This window comes from Oenanthe melanoleuca, chromosome 11, assembly GCF_029582105.1.
Source record: "Oenanthe melanoleuca isolate GR-GAL-2019-014 chromosome 11, OMel1.0, whole genome shotgun sequence".
Lineage (NCBI taxonomy): Eukaryota > Metazoa > Chordata > Aves > Passeriformes > Muscicapidae > Oenanthe > Oenanthe melanoleuca.
The window spans coordinates 2,035,781-2,050,655 of record NC_079345.1 but is presented as its reverse complement, the minus strand read 5'-3'; the positions used below and the strand labels follow the sequence as shown (position 1 = coordinate 2,050,655).

The following is a 14,875-nucleotide window of genomic DNA, read 5'->3' as shown; positions in this document are numbered from 1 at the left end:
TTCCAGTACTTTATTATTCTTTCGGTGAAAAATTTTTTCCTAACATCCAACCTAACCTTTCCTGACGTAGCTTGAGATATGGATTTTTTGTACAGCTCAGTAAAACAGGGCAGTTCTGGCAAAGGGTGAAGCTGGTCTTCACCTTAAACAGAATTTTTCTTCAATAATCACAGATATTAAATATTCTGCTGCCTCTCTGTGATTTCAAAAGGCTTATGACAGAACGGCCTTTGCATTATTAAAAAGAAATAAAGATGGCCAAATATAATCCCATGGAAATTGTTAATCTTTCCATATGGCAAAAGAAGCCACGATACTGGCTCCTTGAAAAGGGTCTGAGTTTTGTTGGAGGACATGAAAATTGTCTCTTAAGAGGATGAGTTGTAATCAAGATAAATATTTCACCTTCCAGATGTTCCCAGCGTAGTTCCTACTTTATACAGGGAGGGGTTGCCAGGATCTGGAAAAAAGGAACAGAGTTGCAAATAGCATCAGTTTATGAAATGCAGTACAAAAAAGAAATATTTTTTAAACTTTATTTCAACTCACTTGAGCTCTGAAGTTGCTGTGAGGGAGATGAAGTGCTGAAGAACTTCCTGACGTGGTCGTTTTTCACCACATGGGAAGGGAACGGGGCCAGGTACCTGCAGCAAACAAAGCTCTGTTAGAGCCTCCCAAATCCATCAGGATTGCACTCTGGACAACACAGCTGGAAATCAGACTGGAAATTTAAAAGCTGAAACACCCCATGCAATTCTGAATTCTGGAAATTTAGGGGAATTCTTATTCTTAATACCAAACCCTGTTACCCCTGGGTTGTTTTCACTCTGGTGAGAGTTTTTGCAAAGATGCCTCATTTAGGAACCCTGAACACTTGTAAGGCAGAAAATGCTCAAATGTAAACTTGAAAATTGCCTTTCAATTGCAGGAACCTGAGGAATATAAAATAGAGATAGATCTGTTATTGAATTCCCTCCTCTTAGAGATAAACAGCAGATGCAGAGTCTGGCAGTTTAGGGAAAAACTTCTGTCACGTTTTCCCTGTGCCTCTTTTAAGGGAAAAGAGCCCTTAAAGCAGCATTCCAGTGCCCAGGAGGGACCTGGGACAAGGGATGGAGGGACAGCACAAGGAGAGGCAGCTTTGAGATGGATGAGGGTGGATTTAGCTGGGAAATCCTTCCCTGGGAGGGTGGGCAGGCCCTGGCACAGATTCCCAGAGAAGCTGTGGCTGCCCCTGGATCCCTGAAGTGTCCCAGGCCAGGCTGGACTGAGCTTGGAGCACCCTGGGATAGTGGGACGTGTCCCTACCCATGGCAGGGGTGAGGTGTGAGGTCCCTTCAACTCAAACCACTTTGGGATTCCAGGAAAAAATGCCAACCTCCCAGAGCTTTGCACCTCCACACAGCCAGAGGTGTTTTCCAGCTGGAAACCCCAGAGTTCAGTGCTGAGTTTCACAGCTGAGCAGCACCTCAGAGCAGCTCCTTCCCTGCTCCAGAGCTGCAGCTGAGCTCTGGCAGTGCACTTGCTGCTCTATTAACCCAGATCTGGAGAGGCTGTTGTTCCCAAACAGCAGCCACACACATTCCCTGCAGCCTCCCAAATTCTCCTTGGAGCACAGCAAGGGGGTGGGAATGCTGCTTGCCATGAAAAATAATCCAGGCATGCACCTGCTGGCTGCTACCTATGAAAAACTCATGTCCACCATGGCCTAGGGGAGAAAAAAGTGTAAAGGGGAAGCTCTAATAAAGTTAATTAATGTTTTAAAGTGTCATTTAATTTTATTATATTATCATATTAGGATCAGAATAATATTAATATTACAATAATCTCATTTGGCATAGGTAAAGACAGCAGTAGCTGAAAAGAATTTAAGTCACTCCAATTTTCCTAGGAAAATCATATTAGGAAGGGGAACCTGATGTGATCTGCCACAGATTATGATATTTAAAACACTGGTTTATATTAAATCATGGCCAGATGATTTGTGATAATTTGAGGAGGAACAAGCTAGGGCTTCAAAACTTTCTTAGCTGTTAAAGGCTTCCAAAAATGTAATCATTTAATAATATCTAAATACATACCTAACTTTTTAAAATTAAAATAAAATAAACACCACAACAACCTAAAACTGAGAAAACAAAAACTCTGTGAAAAGGGGGAAAAAAATTCCCCACAACCCATTCCTCAATACAGATGGGTGAATATTCAGGCTTTTATTTTCTCCTGAGTTTTGAGCAGTTGTTTTAAGCAATTCTGGTTATTTTTGAGTCCAAAACAAACTTTTGCAAAGCCAGTGATCCTCTATTTGTTCTTCACAAGGAATGAGGAAATATCAATTCTCCAGGAAGCTTAATACAGAATATTATTACCATCTGTATTTCTGAAGAAGGAATTCCTGAAAACTTGTTATGCACTGGAATTAATGGAACATCAAGGAAAAAAAGATCAGGCTCTAATTTCTTTGAAGTAATTTAGAATATGGAGATAATATTTCTACTTCCTGTTTTTTTCTTTTTCTTGGTGAAAGAAGCCAAGTGTCAAGATAAAACCCCCACAAAACCCCAGCATACCTCAGGTCTGATTCCAGGTCCATGTGGTTCCGTTCCAGGTAAAAGGAATCTGGACCAGCTAAGCAGGGAATGAATTTCTCCAAGTTTTCTTCTGGATACAGCTGAGACAGCTAAAGGGGGAGGATATCACCAATTAAAAGTGAAAAGAAATCTTGTTATTTCTGTGAGATTCAAGCCACTGCCAGCTATAAATCAAATATTTTATGAAATTATGAAATTCAGTCTGAATTATCTTGGCACATTTTGAAAAGTATCATCGAATAAAATTAGAGAGAGGGACAAATTTTTTTTTAATTATTTTCAAAGTGTTTTTCTTATTGTCTTTACCTTTGAAATAAATTCAGTCACTTCAGCAGAAGATTTGGTTACCAACGTCACTGAAGAATCAGACCACAGGACCTTGGGGAGGAGGAGCAAGAAGGATTTACTTTAGTAATTGATTTAATTTGGTTCCTCAGAATTCACAATTTGTATCAACTGTCCCTCACAGATGTTGTGATGACATCAATAAAGAAACACTTTTTTTTTTTGTGCACAAAGACAAAACTGCTGCCCATTTCTTGCTGGTTTTACATTTACCAACTCCTGTGGATGCTTGGAAAAGCCTCTCAGAGTTTACACAGCCCTTCCACACTGCACATATCCAGAGTTAGGCAACCAACCATGGAGTAATGGAATTTTTTCCCCTCATTATTGTTAAAGAAAACAGCTGCTTTGTAGGATCTGCTTTCCAACAGGAACAGCTCCCCCCACACAAGGCAGCCTATTGCTAATTAATCAACTCCATATGCCACCAGAAATTGGGAATGGCAGCAAAACCCAAGAAAACCTTCCCAAAGAAACCTGTAGCTCCTGCTCCACACTCCATCTTGTCCATACCCTAAAAAAAGGGAATATTCAGTGTCTCTTCCCACATTAGCATCCTTGGATATTGAAGCATTTATTGCTTGGGGGATGAAGTTTAACTGAGCCAAAAATCAGGATTTCTTGGCTTGAGGAAAACCACCATGAGACAGGCCAAGGATAGATCCCTGTGGATCCAAAATATCCTTTGGAGGTGTCTGGATCCATAGGGGAAGGAGCTGGGTGGATGTTTTGGGATCACAGAGCAGCCTCTCACATGACATTAGTTTCAATGACAACTCCAAACATACACAAAGTTTTTCCAGCCATCCAAAAGCTGCCAAAAAGAGTGGGGAGAGGATTTCAAAATATATTACATAAGGAAGGAATTTCCTCTCAGCAGAGCTGTTACACAAAAAAAAAAAAAAAAAAAAAAAAGAGGTGGGAGAAAAGAAGACAGAAAGATTGAGAGGTTTTACCAAGTTTGTGAGTTGGGTTTTTCTTAAGTTTATGGTAAATAAATATTTTTTTTTAAATTCTCAAGGAACTTCAGAAAGTACAGGAAATATTCTCTCCTTTTCCTAGTTCTGTAATAACCCAACAATTGTCATGACTTCTGTTTTAACTTGAATTTTCAATACTGATAAAACAATAATGTGAACTGTAAATGGGGGAAACAATAGCTCTGCAAACACTCAACTGCTCCATCCATTGACCTGCTACTCCCAAGCTCCTGAACAGAACAAAACCATTCCATAAGTGGGTTTTTAACCCAGCAAACAGCAATTTATCAGCTCAGATGAAGTCTCTGCTCTTCCTTCAGTTCAAGCTGTTGAGGCAAACACTGAGTACAGTAACTTCTGTTATTTATAGAAAAAATTTGTAATAGGAAAAGAAGTTTCACGAGATCTTAATTGGAGTGGAGACAACTGCAGGCTTGGAAAAATCCTGTCTGTGATCAATGACATTTGGAACAATTGGGGATTCAGGAAATTTGGGACATTCTCCATGAATCCAATCCTGGTTGGTTAATGCTGCCAAAATCCCAACAGGATACTGAGCTGATGCTCTGCCCTGGCTGGGAGTTTTAAGGAATAACTCAGTTAAAGTTGTGGATAACTGGGATTCTTCTCCTGCCTGGTTCCTTTTGGATTCTCCTGTTCCCACTCCCCACTTTGGCTCATTAAACAAACCAAAGATGTTTTCTGTGCTGTGCATCCCAAATTTGGGACCACTTGGTTCCAGCTGGGAGAACAGCAGCACCCAGATCCATCCCTGCCACCCACCCAAGGCTCCACGGGATGAACTCATCCCTCACAGCTCCAGAGGCTGCTGCTCCTGCTGCTGTGGTGAGCCACACTCATTCCACAGCACTGCTCTCACTTGCACTGCAGCCAGGCTGCCTCCAGCTCCCACAGCAGCTCCTGCCTGCCCCTCCTGCTGGGAAGGGTTTCTGTTCCCTTTGGAAATGCTTTCAGACCATTGTGAAAGTCCCTTCCAGTCAGCTCCCCCAGCTCTTGCTCCACAGAGTTTTCCTCAAGCCCTGAAGAATTTCCAAAGCTTTTCTGTACTCTCCAACCTTCTGGGACCATGTCCCACAGGCTCCCTCCCTGCCTCTTTCCAGCAGCTGTGCCCTCAGAGCCCACATTGTTCTTTGTCCAGATTAAGACTTAAATTCTCTCTGGCTTCTGCATTCCAGCAGAAGAATGGACATTGGATACAGATATGGATAACCATCCTCTCAGTGTGGTATCATATTTCCCCCTAAATAAACACTGCCAACATTTCCTGCATTAAAATGGTCTTTTTTTACATTTTTTATTTTTTTTTTTTATTTTTTACTAACCTCTGAATCATCCATTTATGACTTTCAAATCACTGATTAAAAACTATCAGTCCCAAAGGAGCTCTGCTTTTACAAAGGATTTTTGGGATCCAACAATAAAATCTGACCATTTCCTTAACTCCTCCTTAAGCATTATCCTCCCTTCTTTCATAGGAAAGGAAACCCAAACTTACCTCAAAGGAATACTCAACATTTCTTTCATTCTTCTTGTGTGCCAGCCCCTTTAATTCCACTTTTTCAACACTCACTATGGAAAAACAAAGAGAGAAGAAGAATGAGGAGGATATTCCTAAATACAGACAGAAGTGATGACTTTTGGGAAGAGCCAGGCCTTGCTCTGAGAGCATCCCATGACCTGTGGAGATGTTCCAGGTGCCCAGATCCAACTTCCTCCCTCAGGATTGTTGGTACCACCACTTCATTTTCACTTCCAGCCTTCATTCCAAGCAGTTTCAACCCAAATAATCCACTCCAAGCAAAGCTCTTATCACCCATCACTGTAATAACACATTACACACACGTGGAATTATCTTAATAACATCAAGGAACAAACACCATCCCTCCCAGGGAAACTGGGATGAGGAAGAAGTCTCCATGTTTTCAGGGCCTGCTTTTACAAGTTCAGTGTGGTTTCATGGCTCTGCTGACATCCTGACTCCTCCCTTCCTGCAGCTGCACAGAAAATTTCAGCCTCCATTGGAACAAGGTGTAAGTAAAACCAGGATTTGAGTGTGGAAAGGATGCAATGCCAAAACAGGTCACTGCCTCTAAAGGCATAAATAATGTCAATTTATTCCTTACTGCTTTCTCCTGCACATTCTGCTTTTTGGAAAGGTTTGTTCCTTTCAAAAGATTTCACTGGGTTTCTCTCACACTTCTGAAATGATTTTGTGCCACATGCTGAGCACCACAGGGGTAAATCTGGTCACCAGACATTGCTGAGCCATCCAGACAATATTTAGTGGCATGAAGGTTTGAACATGAAGATTTGAACATGCAGAAGGTTAATTTCAAAAAAATCTACCTCAGTACATTCATTTAAGAGAATTCAGGGCCCCCTGAGTTGTGATCACAGCTAAAATAAACTGAATATTGACTGGAATTGTGAGTACTGCAGGATTTTAATGAGAAAGAATGTGTAAAATGGATATTGAAAAGGGGAATGTGGTGAAGGATGAGCAAATAACTTGCAGAAATCCTGGTGTGAACTGCTGCAACATCTGGTTTTGAAAAACACAGCCAGTGTTATGCAACATTTGTTGTTTATAGCAAACCCAGCATCACTTTTCTGCAACTGTTCTTATCATTTGGCATTTCTAAAGGATTCAAATCCCATCTCTTCCAGTCATTCATTTTTCATCTCCAGCAATTGCAGCAGAATTGGATTACCCAGAGACATAAACCCAAGCTATTCCTGTTTTACTCTGTGGGTTAGTAACAAACCTTAAATCACCCCTGGATTTTGTGGTGCTGACAGTGCCACAACCTTTTCCTGCTCAGTGTCTGGGCTGAACTTGCCCAGTGAATAAAATCCACTGCAGTGAATTTCTCCATGGAAAAGGATTGCAATTAGAAAAGAGGACCTTCAGGTAAAGATTTTTGCACTGCTCTTGTAAGATTAGAGCAGGAAATGCAGTTCAGTGCCCTGCAGGCCAGGCCTTAGGGACAACCAACTGAATCATTTTAATATTACACAAAGAGCTCCAGGAATTGTCTCCCAGCTAGCTCAACTACCATGAAAAAATATCACCTGCCTGAAGAAATCTTGTTTAATTTATCAAGTTGTATGTTTGTGTTCTGTGGCCTCTCACCTACTCTGTGTGTTGTTTAACTTCTGGTTGGTTTTATTAAAAAAACCTTTCAAAACCTACCCTGAAGCTTAACTTTATTCAATCTGTAGTGATACAGAACTCCTGAAGAAAAGGTGCCATCCACCAAGCAGAAAAATAAAAGGATTTTTATTTACTGCTTTTACTCTCAAAAGCTCTAAGTGCTGACTGTCCTCAGCATCCCAATAAATGAGTCCAGGAACAGAAATGCAGAATTAAGGACACAAAATACTGATTTCTTTTCAGGATGCTGAATCCAGCAAAACTCCAACTTCCCAACTCAGGGGATACAAAAACTCCAAGTTTCTAATTCAGGAGATTCCCAGAGTATATTTGCACTGGCAAAGGGGCACACAAGGTTTTGTGCCATGGAGATTTATCCATAAATATCTGGGCCATTCCAGCAGGTGAGTGGAACAGCAGGGTGAGATCCCAGGAAAGGGGAAGAAGAAAACAAAGGGGGGTGAAGAAGCTCAGGGCTGCAGGAGAAAGTCCAGCAAGGCTGTGGCACCCCCAGGATCTTCTGGCATTATCCCTTAAGGGTTTTTTAAATTATTAGTAGTAGTAGTAGTAGTGTTTGCTGCTTCCTTTAAACAAGAGCAGCATTCTCCATGGATTTTTGAAGTACATATCATTGTGTCCAGCATGAATACTCCAGCACAGGCAGGAAAACACATCCAAGGAGCTTGAAAACATTTTATCCAAGTCTGTTGTCCTGTTCCAGAGAGAGATTTTCACCCTTTGGGCTGATATTAGAGCATTTCTCATCTGCTCAGTTCAGTGCTTCTGTGAAGAGACACAGAATTCCCTCCCTCTGCTCATGACCAGGTGTTAAACCCTCTGGATTTCTGGCCTCCCCCTCCAAAAAAGCAGGAGCTTGGATCTCCTCCTCTTCCCAAAATGTCAGCAGCTACACAAACAAAAGGCCAATTGCAACCCTTCAGGATTTGCCATTCCTGGCTGGTCAAGGTCAGGGTAAAACCAGCACTGGATGTGGGCAAGGACAGAAGTGACATTTTGGGAAGTCACCTCAATATCCCATCAGATATTGATCTTTTTGTAATTCCCTCTTTACAACTTCTGGATCAATCCCAATTAAAGGATTAGACAGATCAGTGCCTCAATCCAAACTGAGAATTTTGTGCTCCTCCTAAAAAGTAAAGTAATTGAAGATAAATCAGGAGTGTTGATTGTGGCCCAGCCCTTTTCCATAAAATCCAGTATTTCACCACTCCATACCTAGTGGAGCTCCTTTGATTAAATCCCTGGATGCAGGATCAGTTTGTGTGGGATGCAGCACAGAAATGCCACTCTCCAGGTGGCAAAGTCTGAGTCTCCTGAGACTGGGTTGTGGATCTTGGTTTGTGGTACCTGACCAAAAACAGCAGAAAGGCTGCAATTTATTTTTAAACTAGAGGAGAGGATGGCACTGAAACCATTCAACTTGAACTCTACTCTGTTCCACAAGCAGCAAAAACACACCTTGGTGTGTTCCATCACACATTAACTCCTGCACAAAGCCAGAGATATCTCATCTGCATCAGCTGATGGGCCAGAGTCCAACTGCAGCACAACAGGAGGTGCTCCCTGCTCTGGAAAGGTAAAAACCATCAAGTTACCCTTAAAAGTAACTGCAGCAAACAATTAAAAGGCATAATTAGCTTAACTGAGGAGCCATGAGCTTGTCTATAGAGATACCAGAGGGGAAGATGCTGCTTGGAGAAGAGTTTCAAATATTCCCTTGAAAGGGAGGGGAAACAGGCAAAGAAACAAATGTTTCTTTCTGCAAATCATCTTATTTTGTTACCTCTAGGAAAGTAAAATGGAGGAATAGATGGAGCAATTCTCTCTGCAGTTCATTGAGCTGTCATGTGAAAATGACCTTTTGTTATTATATTAGTGAGAAGTGACATCTCAGACCTCTCCAGAAGGATAAATAAATTAAAAATTTAAATTTATTAAATATTTATAAATAATAAAGATATTAACCTGTTTTCACATCTTGCAGTGGTTATGGATGGAGAAAACAAGATGTGAAGAGGCCTAACTGGGACACTGAAGTGATTCCAAATACTTCTGCAAATATAAAGCTGCTGCTTGCTAAGAAATACATAAATTGAATGTTTAGATTGAAAAACAATTATTTAAATTTAAAATTATTGAAGTTCTACAGAAAAGGGAAGATACAATTGGAGTCGGACTCATTTGGATCCTGCTCAGCCTCATAACAGCACCCACCAAAAAACTAAAAGTGGATAAGCAGACAACAGATTTTCCATGGAAAAGGAAGGTGCAGCTGGGAAAAAACTTGTAAGCAAACAGAACAGTTTTACTAGTTAGCAAGAAAATCTTCTGGCTGGCTGCTCCTCAACAGGAAAACCCTGGAAATTAAAGTTTCATGGACATAACGAAAAATTTCAGTCAGCAGAGGAAAAGCTCTCAGATCTGGCATTTTCTGTATGAAAAATAATACAGAATATTTAAGATCCAAACCAACACATCCCTCCACCATGAGTTCAGGTGACAGATCAATCCTGCTTTAATTGAAGAGCAAGGCTGGAGCCCATGAAGTGCAATATTCCACAGGAAATAATTACACAGCTTTTTTAAAAACCAAGGCCATGAGCTGAGTTTTGGCAGCTCAGAGGAAGCAATAACACTCTGGGGTTGTATCACTCACCCCAATCCAATGAGGAGTTTTCATGTCCCTATTTCCTCACTTTGGCTGATGTAAGCTGCCAACTAAGTGACCTTCTTATGTTTCTCCAAAACAGATATTTAAAACAAAAAAAAAGCCAGTATATCTCAGCTTTTAACTGAATTCATGCATTTTTTGAGTAATCCTGAATGATCCTGTCAGCATTTCAGTCAACCACAAAAGTCAATCAGCCTAAAGATGGGTTGTGCAACTTCCCTGGATTCAAAAGCCTCCCTAAACCCCAAAGTGCCTCTGCTGGAGGCTGCAGAAAACTCTCATCTGGACAGAAAAATGTAAAACCCTGAAGAACCACTCAGCTACTCTGGAAAAAAAAAAAAAAAAAAGAGGCATAGCTTCAAACACTGTTCTGAAGGGTTTTCTTCCCAAATCCTCAAGCTCCCTCCTGCCATGGCCACTGAGCACACAACTGCCTGATGAGTTGCCTTTTTTTTTTTTTTTTTTTTTTTTTTTTTTTTTTTTTCTGAGGCCAGAAAAAGCTTTTGCAAAATAAAGTAGCCACAAAGGGCTGCTGGATTGGCTGGATTTGTGAAACAGCTCCTAAGTTTGAGAACAAACACTGGGCAGGTGTTGGGCCTGGGAATATCCCCCAGGATCTGCTGCTGAAATGTGCAGTGCTGATCTGGGGTGGAAAAAGTTGTGCAAGAATTTGACACCAGGGACAAGCCAGCAATAAATATATTCCTTAATTCCAACAGCTCTAAGCAAGCACAGATGCAGCTCTTTGGGGTATCAGGCAGAGCTCAGGGAAAAGGAATCCTGAAGGATTTTTAGTTTTGGTACCATTTTCAAGCATGATTTTAGGTAAATATGTGCAACACTGAAGGTTTAAATAACAAATTCAGAGTTATCAGTCACAGTGAGGTTCAATGCACACTCAGGTTTTGTGCCTTGGGGGCTGCATCTTTAAAGGATCCAGGAATTTCATTTGCACACTGTATTTACTGCCTAATTCCACCTGGAACTGCAGCTAATCAACTATTTGCATACAAGTGAGAAGTGTAAGTTTTGAATGCAGCTCTGGACCTCATTTGCTCAGTGACTCATTTTCCTTCTCCCAGTTAGCTCAGAAACATGAAAAAGAATTTCTGCAAAAGTGACCAAAGCCCCAGACTCTGGGGTGAAGGGCAGCTTCAGTAACCATCAACATCCAGCCTTGTACAGATAATTTAAATAAGCAGGCTGCCAGTGCTGAATTTATCTAACAAAAACATCTCTGAAATCAAGAGAAATGTTCAACTATAGATATAAATAATTTTACTTTCTGGGTAAGCAACATGCAGTTGTATATTTAGTCTGGTTTTATCTGATGGAGTGCTTATTTTATTTACTATTCTTAGAGCACTTTTAAACAAAATGTTGGCTTTGTTTCTCATTCTTAAGAGGAGCTTTGCTCATCATAGAGAAATCTCCTGCTTTTCCCCAGAAAGGATTTTCTCTGGCATATAAAATTCTCTGAGCCCTCTCAAACCCAAGGTGAGCCTCATGATTAATTCTCATCTGCAAGTTGTATTCACCTACAAAATTACACATGCAAAGTCAGTTTTCCATGGAAAACTTTAGGATTTTTGCTAAAGTGCAGCAAAGCCCAGAGTTCCCTAAATCCCAAATATCACTGAGGAACCAACCCAGCTCAGCTGAAGGCTTTGAAGTTTGAGGTCTGCACAGAGCAGCTGCTTACCCTGAGCTCAGAGAGAGGATTCAAAGCTCAGAAAGGAGAGCAGGAAAAGTGACACATTCAGGTGGCCACCACAGCTGGGCACCTGAGCTGGGCTCTGCTTTGAAATTTGGAGCAGTGTCCTAAATACAAAATCGAATCTCACAGCAACACTCAGTGAAACAATGAACCAAAGCACCTCTGGGTGCAGCCTGAACCAACCACAAACCACCTTTGCTGGAGGTGAGCAAAATGGGAACTGAGCTAAAGCTGTTACTGCCCATTAGTTTTCCTCTATCACCCAAGATTTTATTCACTTAGTGACTGAACAAAGCTTTTAAGGCCACTTAGCTCATGCTAATCCACTGCTGCTCTATTAAAACACCCCAACCCTCCCTGCATGAACCCAACCCCACCTGCACCCAGTGAGGATTTGGGGACTGAGGAGTGCCCAGGGCAGGAGCTGAGGGCTCCATATATAACTATACATTTCTGCCAGCACAGGGGGTTTGTTTTGCAGCCTGAGGCTGCAGTTTGTAACCATATATCGGCATGGCCAGAGCCCAGAGGGAGGGGAGAGGCTGCAGCTGCTCGGCCAACGTGCCCTGGCTCGAAGGGCATCTGGTGCTGAAACACCCCAGCCCGGGGATCAGATGGCTCCAAGGATTCCTGCCCCTACCCAGAGGAGTGAAGGGATTCCAAGTGCAGAGAAAATGCAGCATTTCAGTCTCCAAGGCAGATGAAGTGAGCAGCTTGCCTGCTTTGGAAGGGCTGCTCCAGGCCAGCAGGGTTTAATGCTCCTGTAAATAAGCACGTGCTGTTTGCTGCATTTTTGAGACCAGGCTCAGCACTGGAAACTCATGACTAAGGCTGCAATAACAAGGAGGAGCAGCAAGGACAAAGTCATTTTATAGCAGCTTCAATTTTTATTTTCTAAGGAATTATATAGCCTTGTTAACAACAACAACAACAAATTCTCTTAGCACGCCATGTAAAAACACCAGACTAAGGGACTCATGTGGAATAGAAAAATCCTTGAGTACAGACAGTCTTGCCAAGAGCCACAAATGCATTCACAAGTTCAGAGGAACAAATATCCCTGCACAGCCACTTCTGTGAGGTTCCCCTTTTGTGGCAATTTTCATGTCTCTGTTCTCAGGCTTTAATATTCTTGTTCCCTTTTCTACTTTTGTACAACTCATTGTTCCTATTTTCTGGATCCCAGACAAGATTTGCCCAGTGACTCAAAGAGACAGAAGGAAAGCTTTAATTCAGCAGTTAAACTGATTTGGAGACACTACACAACTACTGGACAACTGTAACACATCTATGGAACAAATACAGGAGGGAAAAGCCCAAAGTAGATTTTATGAATATTTGCCAGGGCAATGAGAATGCCCAGAAACTGAGCTAAACAGAATGGAAAAAAAATCAGACCCTATCCACTAAAAATCTCCAAGCCCTGAATCTCCAGACTCACCAGCAGATCCTTTAGCAGGGCCTACAGAAACAAACCCCACTTCTAGAGAAATTCCACGTTTAAAGCTTTAGATCTCCATCTTCTTTGGCAATAGTTGGATATCCAGCAAATCCCTGAACTCTGTAATAACAGGGACAGGCAGGAATACAAACTAGGAGCTCTCCAAGCCACTAAGACCTATTTCATACCTGCTGTTTTTGCAGGCAAATTCACTTATTTACATTTTCCTCGGGCCTGTTCACAAGGGGCTGATTGTAAACAACTCTGCTGGAATGATACACCTTGAATAATTCACCCACAGGAGTGGAAAACACAATAAGGAGAAACTCCAAAGGCCCTGTTGTATTTTCTGCCATTTCCTTTCAGCTGGGGATATTAATGATGTAATTTTAGCAGGGCTGCCCCTCTGAGTGATGGTTAAAAATAGCACCCACACCCTCCACTGATGAAATGCATCCACTCCAGGCAGGGAAGTCGTGCAGCACAGCAAGCCCTCTCCTTTTTTTCCAGGGAGAGATAAAAGGACAAGCCAGAAAGCAAATAAAACATTAACCTTTTAGCTTAGCATTTATGTGCTCCCAAGGAAGAAAATTTACTTTAATCAAAACCATTGTCTTGCATAATTACAGCCTGTGACTCCTCAGCTTAAAAGAACAAGAGAAAATGAAATTAGAAATGAAAATTCAGAGCACCTAAACAATGCCAAAGCTGACTATTTGTCTCCTCTACTTGTGTGGCACAAATGAACAGATCAACCACATGGATCAGATCCACAGTTCCATGGAATGCTGTAGGGAAAGACAAGGGACCACATCCCTATGGGCTTGGGGCAGCATCACCCCTCAAACTTCTCCCAGTTCCCACTGTCTGCAGTCCACAAATGACATTTCATTCTCAATTTAGTCCCAAAAATCAATCCAAGAACAGCTCCAGATGCTTCCCTTCCCCAGCAGCTTTCCAATCTCTTCATCCAGGTCCCAGGATCAGCCTCTGCTCTGGCATTTTCCAACATATGCCATTTATCAAAACTACATTAAGCTGTCATTACACATAAGAACACAGCTTCCTTTAAACAACCCCAAAATAACTGAATTAATGGACAGAATTCCACTGCTTTGACTCTTCCCAGATTTGTTCTTTCCTATCATGGAATGGTTTGGGTGGGAAGGACCTTAAAGCTCATCCAGTGCCACCCCTGCCATGGGCAGGGACATCTCCCACTGCTCCAAGCCCTGGCCAGCCTGGCCTGGACATTCCAGGGGTGTTCCCACCCTCAGATCCAAGAATTCCTTCCCAGTATCCATCCCAAACCAACTCTCCTTCAGTCTGAAACCATTCCTCCTCGTGCTGTCACTCCAGTTCCTGATGAAGAATCTCCCCCCTGCTTCACTGCAGCCCCAATTTCACTTATTTATTATTTCCAATTCCCAAGAACACCCATTTCTCCAACCCTACAGTATTTGCTATCTTTTCCCTGCTGCATTCTGACTCTTTCCAAAAATCACAGCCTCCCATGTCTGCAGAGAAAAGCCCCCAGTGAGAATTCTAATGCTGACATCAAAGGCAAGCAAGAAACCTTAGATTTATTTTAAATACCCTGAAATTTGCAGGTCTGGACCCAAAACTATATGAGAGATGACACCATTTTTAACTTGTATATTCAGATACCTCTAAAAACTCCAGCTACCTATTGAGAAAATTATTGTACTTTAAGCCCATTACTCTCAGCTTTTGGAGGCAAGAATTCATCTCAATGGAAAGGTAGATGGAAATGAAAAATATGCTTTGGAAAATGGGGGGATTTAGGAATAAACTGTTAAGGGAAGGAACATTTACAACTAACAACTAACCAGCTGTAAAAGCTTCCTGAGCATGACATGCAGCAGAAAATTGCCATTTAGTCATTAGTACAGTGGTGACAGTATGTAAAATGG

The 14,875-nt window shown here is 41.7% G+C and overlaps 1 protein-coding gene across 1 annotated transcript in view; it reads right to left on the bottom strand.

Annotated features, from left to right (window-relative positions):
• ZCCHC14 (zinc finger CCHC-type containing 14) overlaps nucleotides 1-14,875 on the bottom strand; it is a 45,721-nt gene that overhangs the window by 10,126 nt on the left and 20,720 nt on the right. The window contains exons 3-7 of the mRNA XM_056500944.1: nucleotides 5,433-5,506; nucleotides 2,898-2,969; nucleotides 2,571-2,680; nucleotides 550-644; nucleotides 406-460 (exon numbers count right to left, since the gene is read on the bottom strand). Coding sequence (XP_056356919.1) covers nucleotides 406-460; nucleotides 550-644; nucleotides 2,571-2,680; nucleotides 2,898-2,969; nucleotides 5,433-5,506 — 406 coding nt within the window. The remainder of the gene's footprint in view (nucleotides 1-405; nucleotides 461-549; nucleotides 645-2,570; nucleotides 2,681-2,897; nucleotides 2,970-5,432; nucleotides 5,507-14,875) is intronic.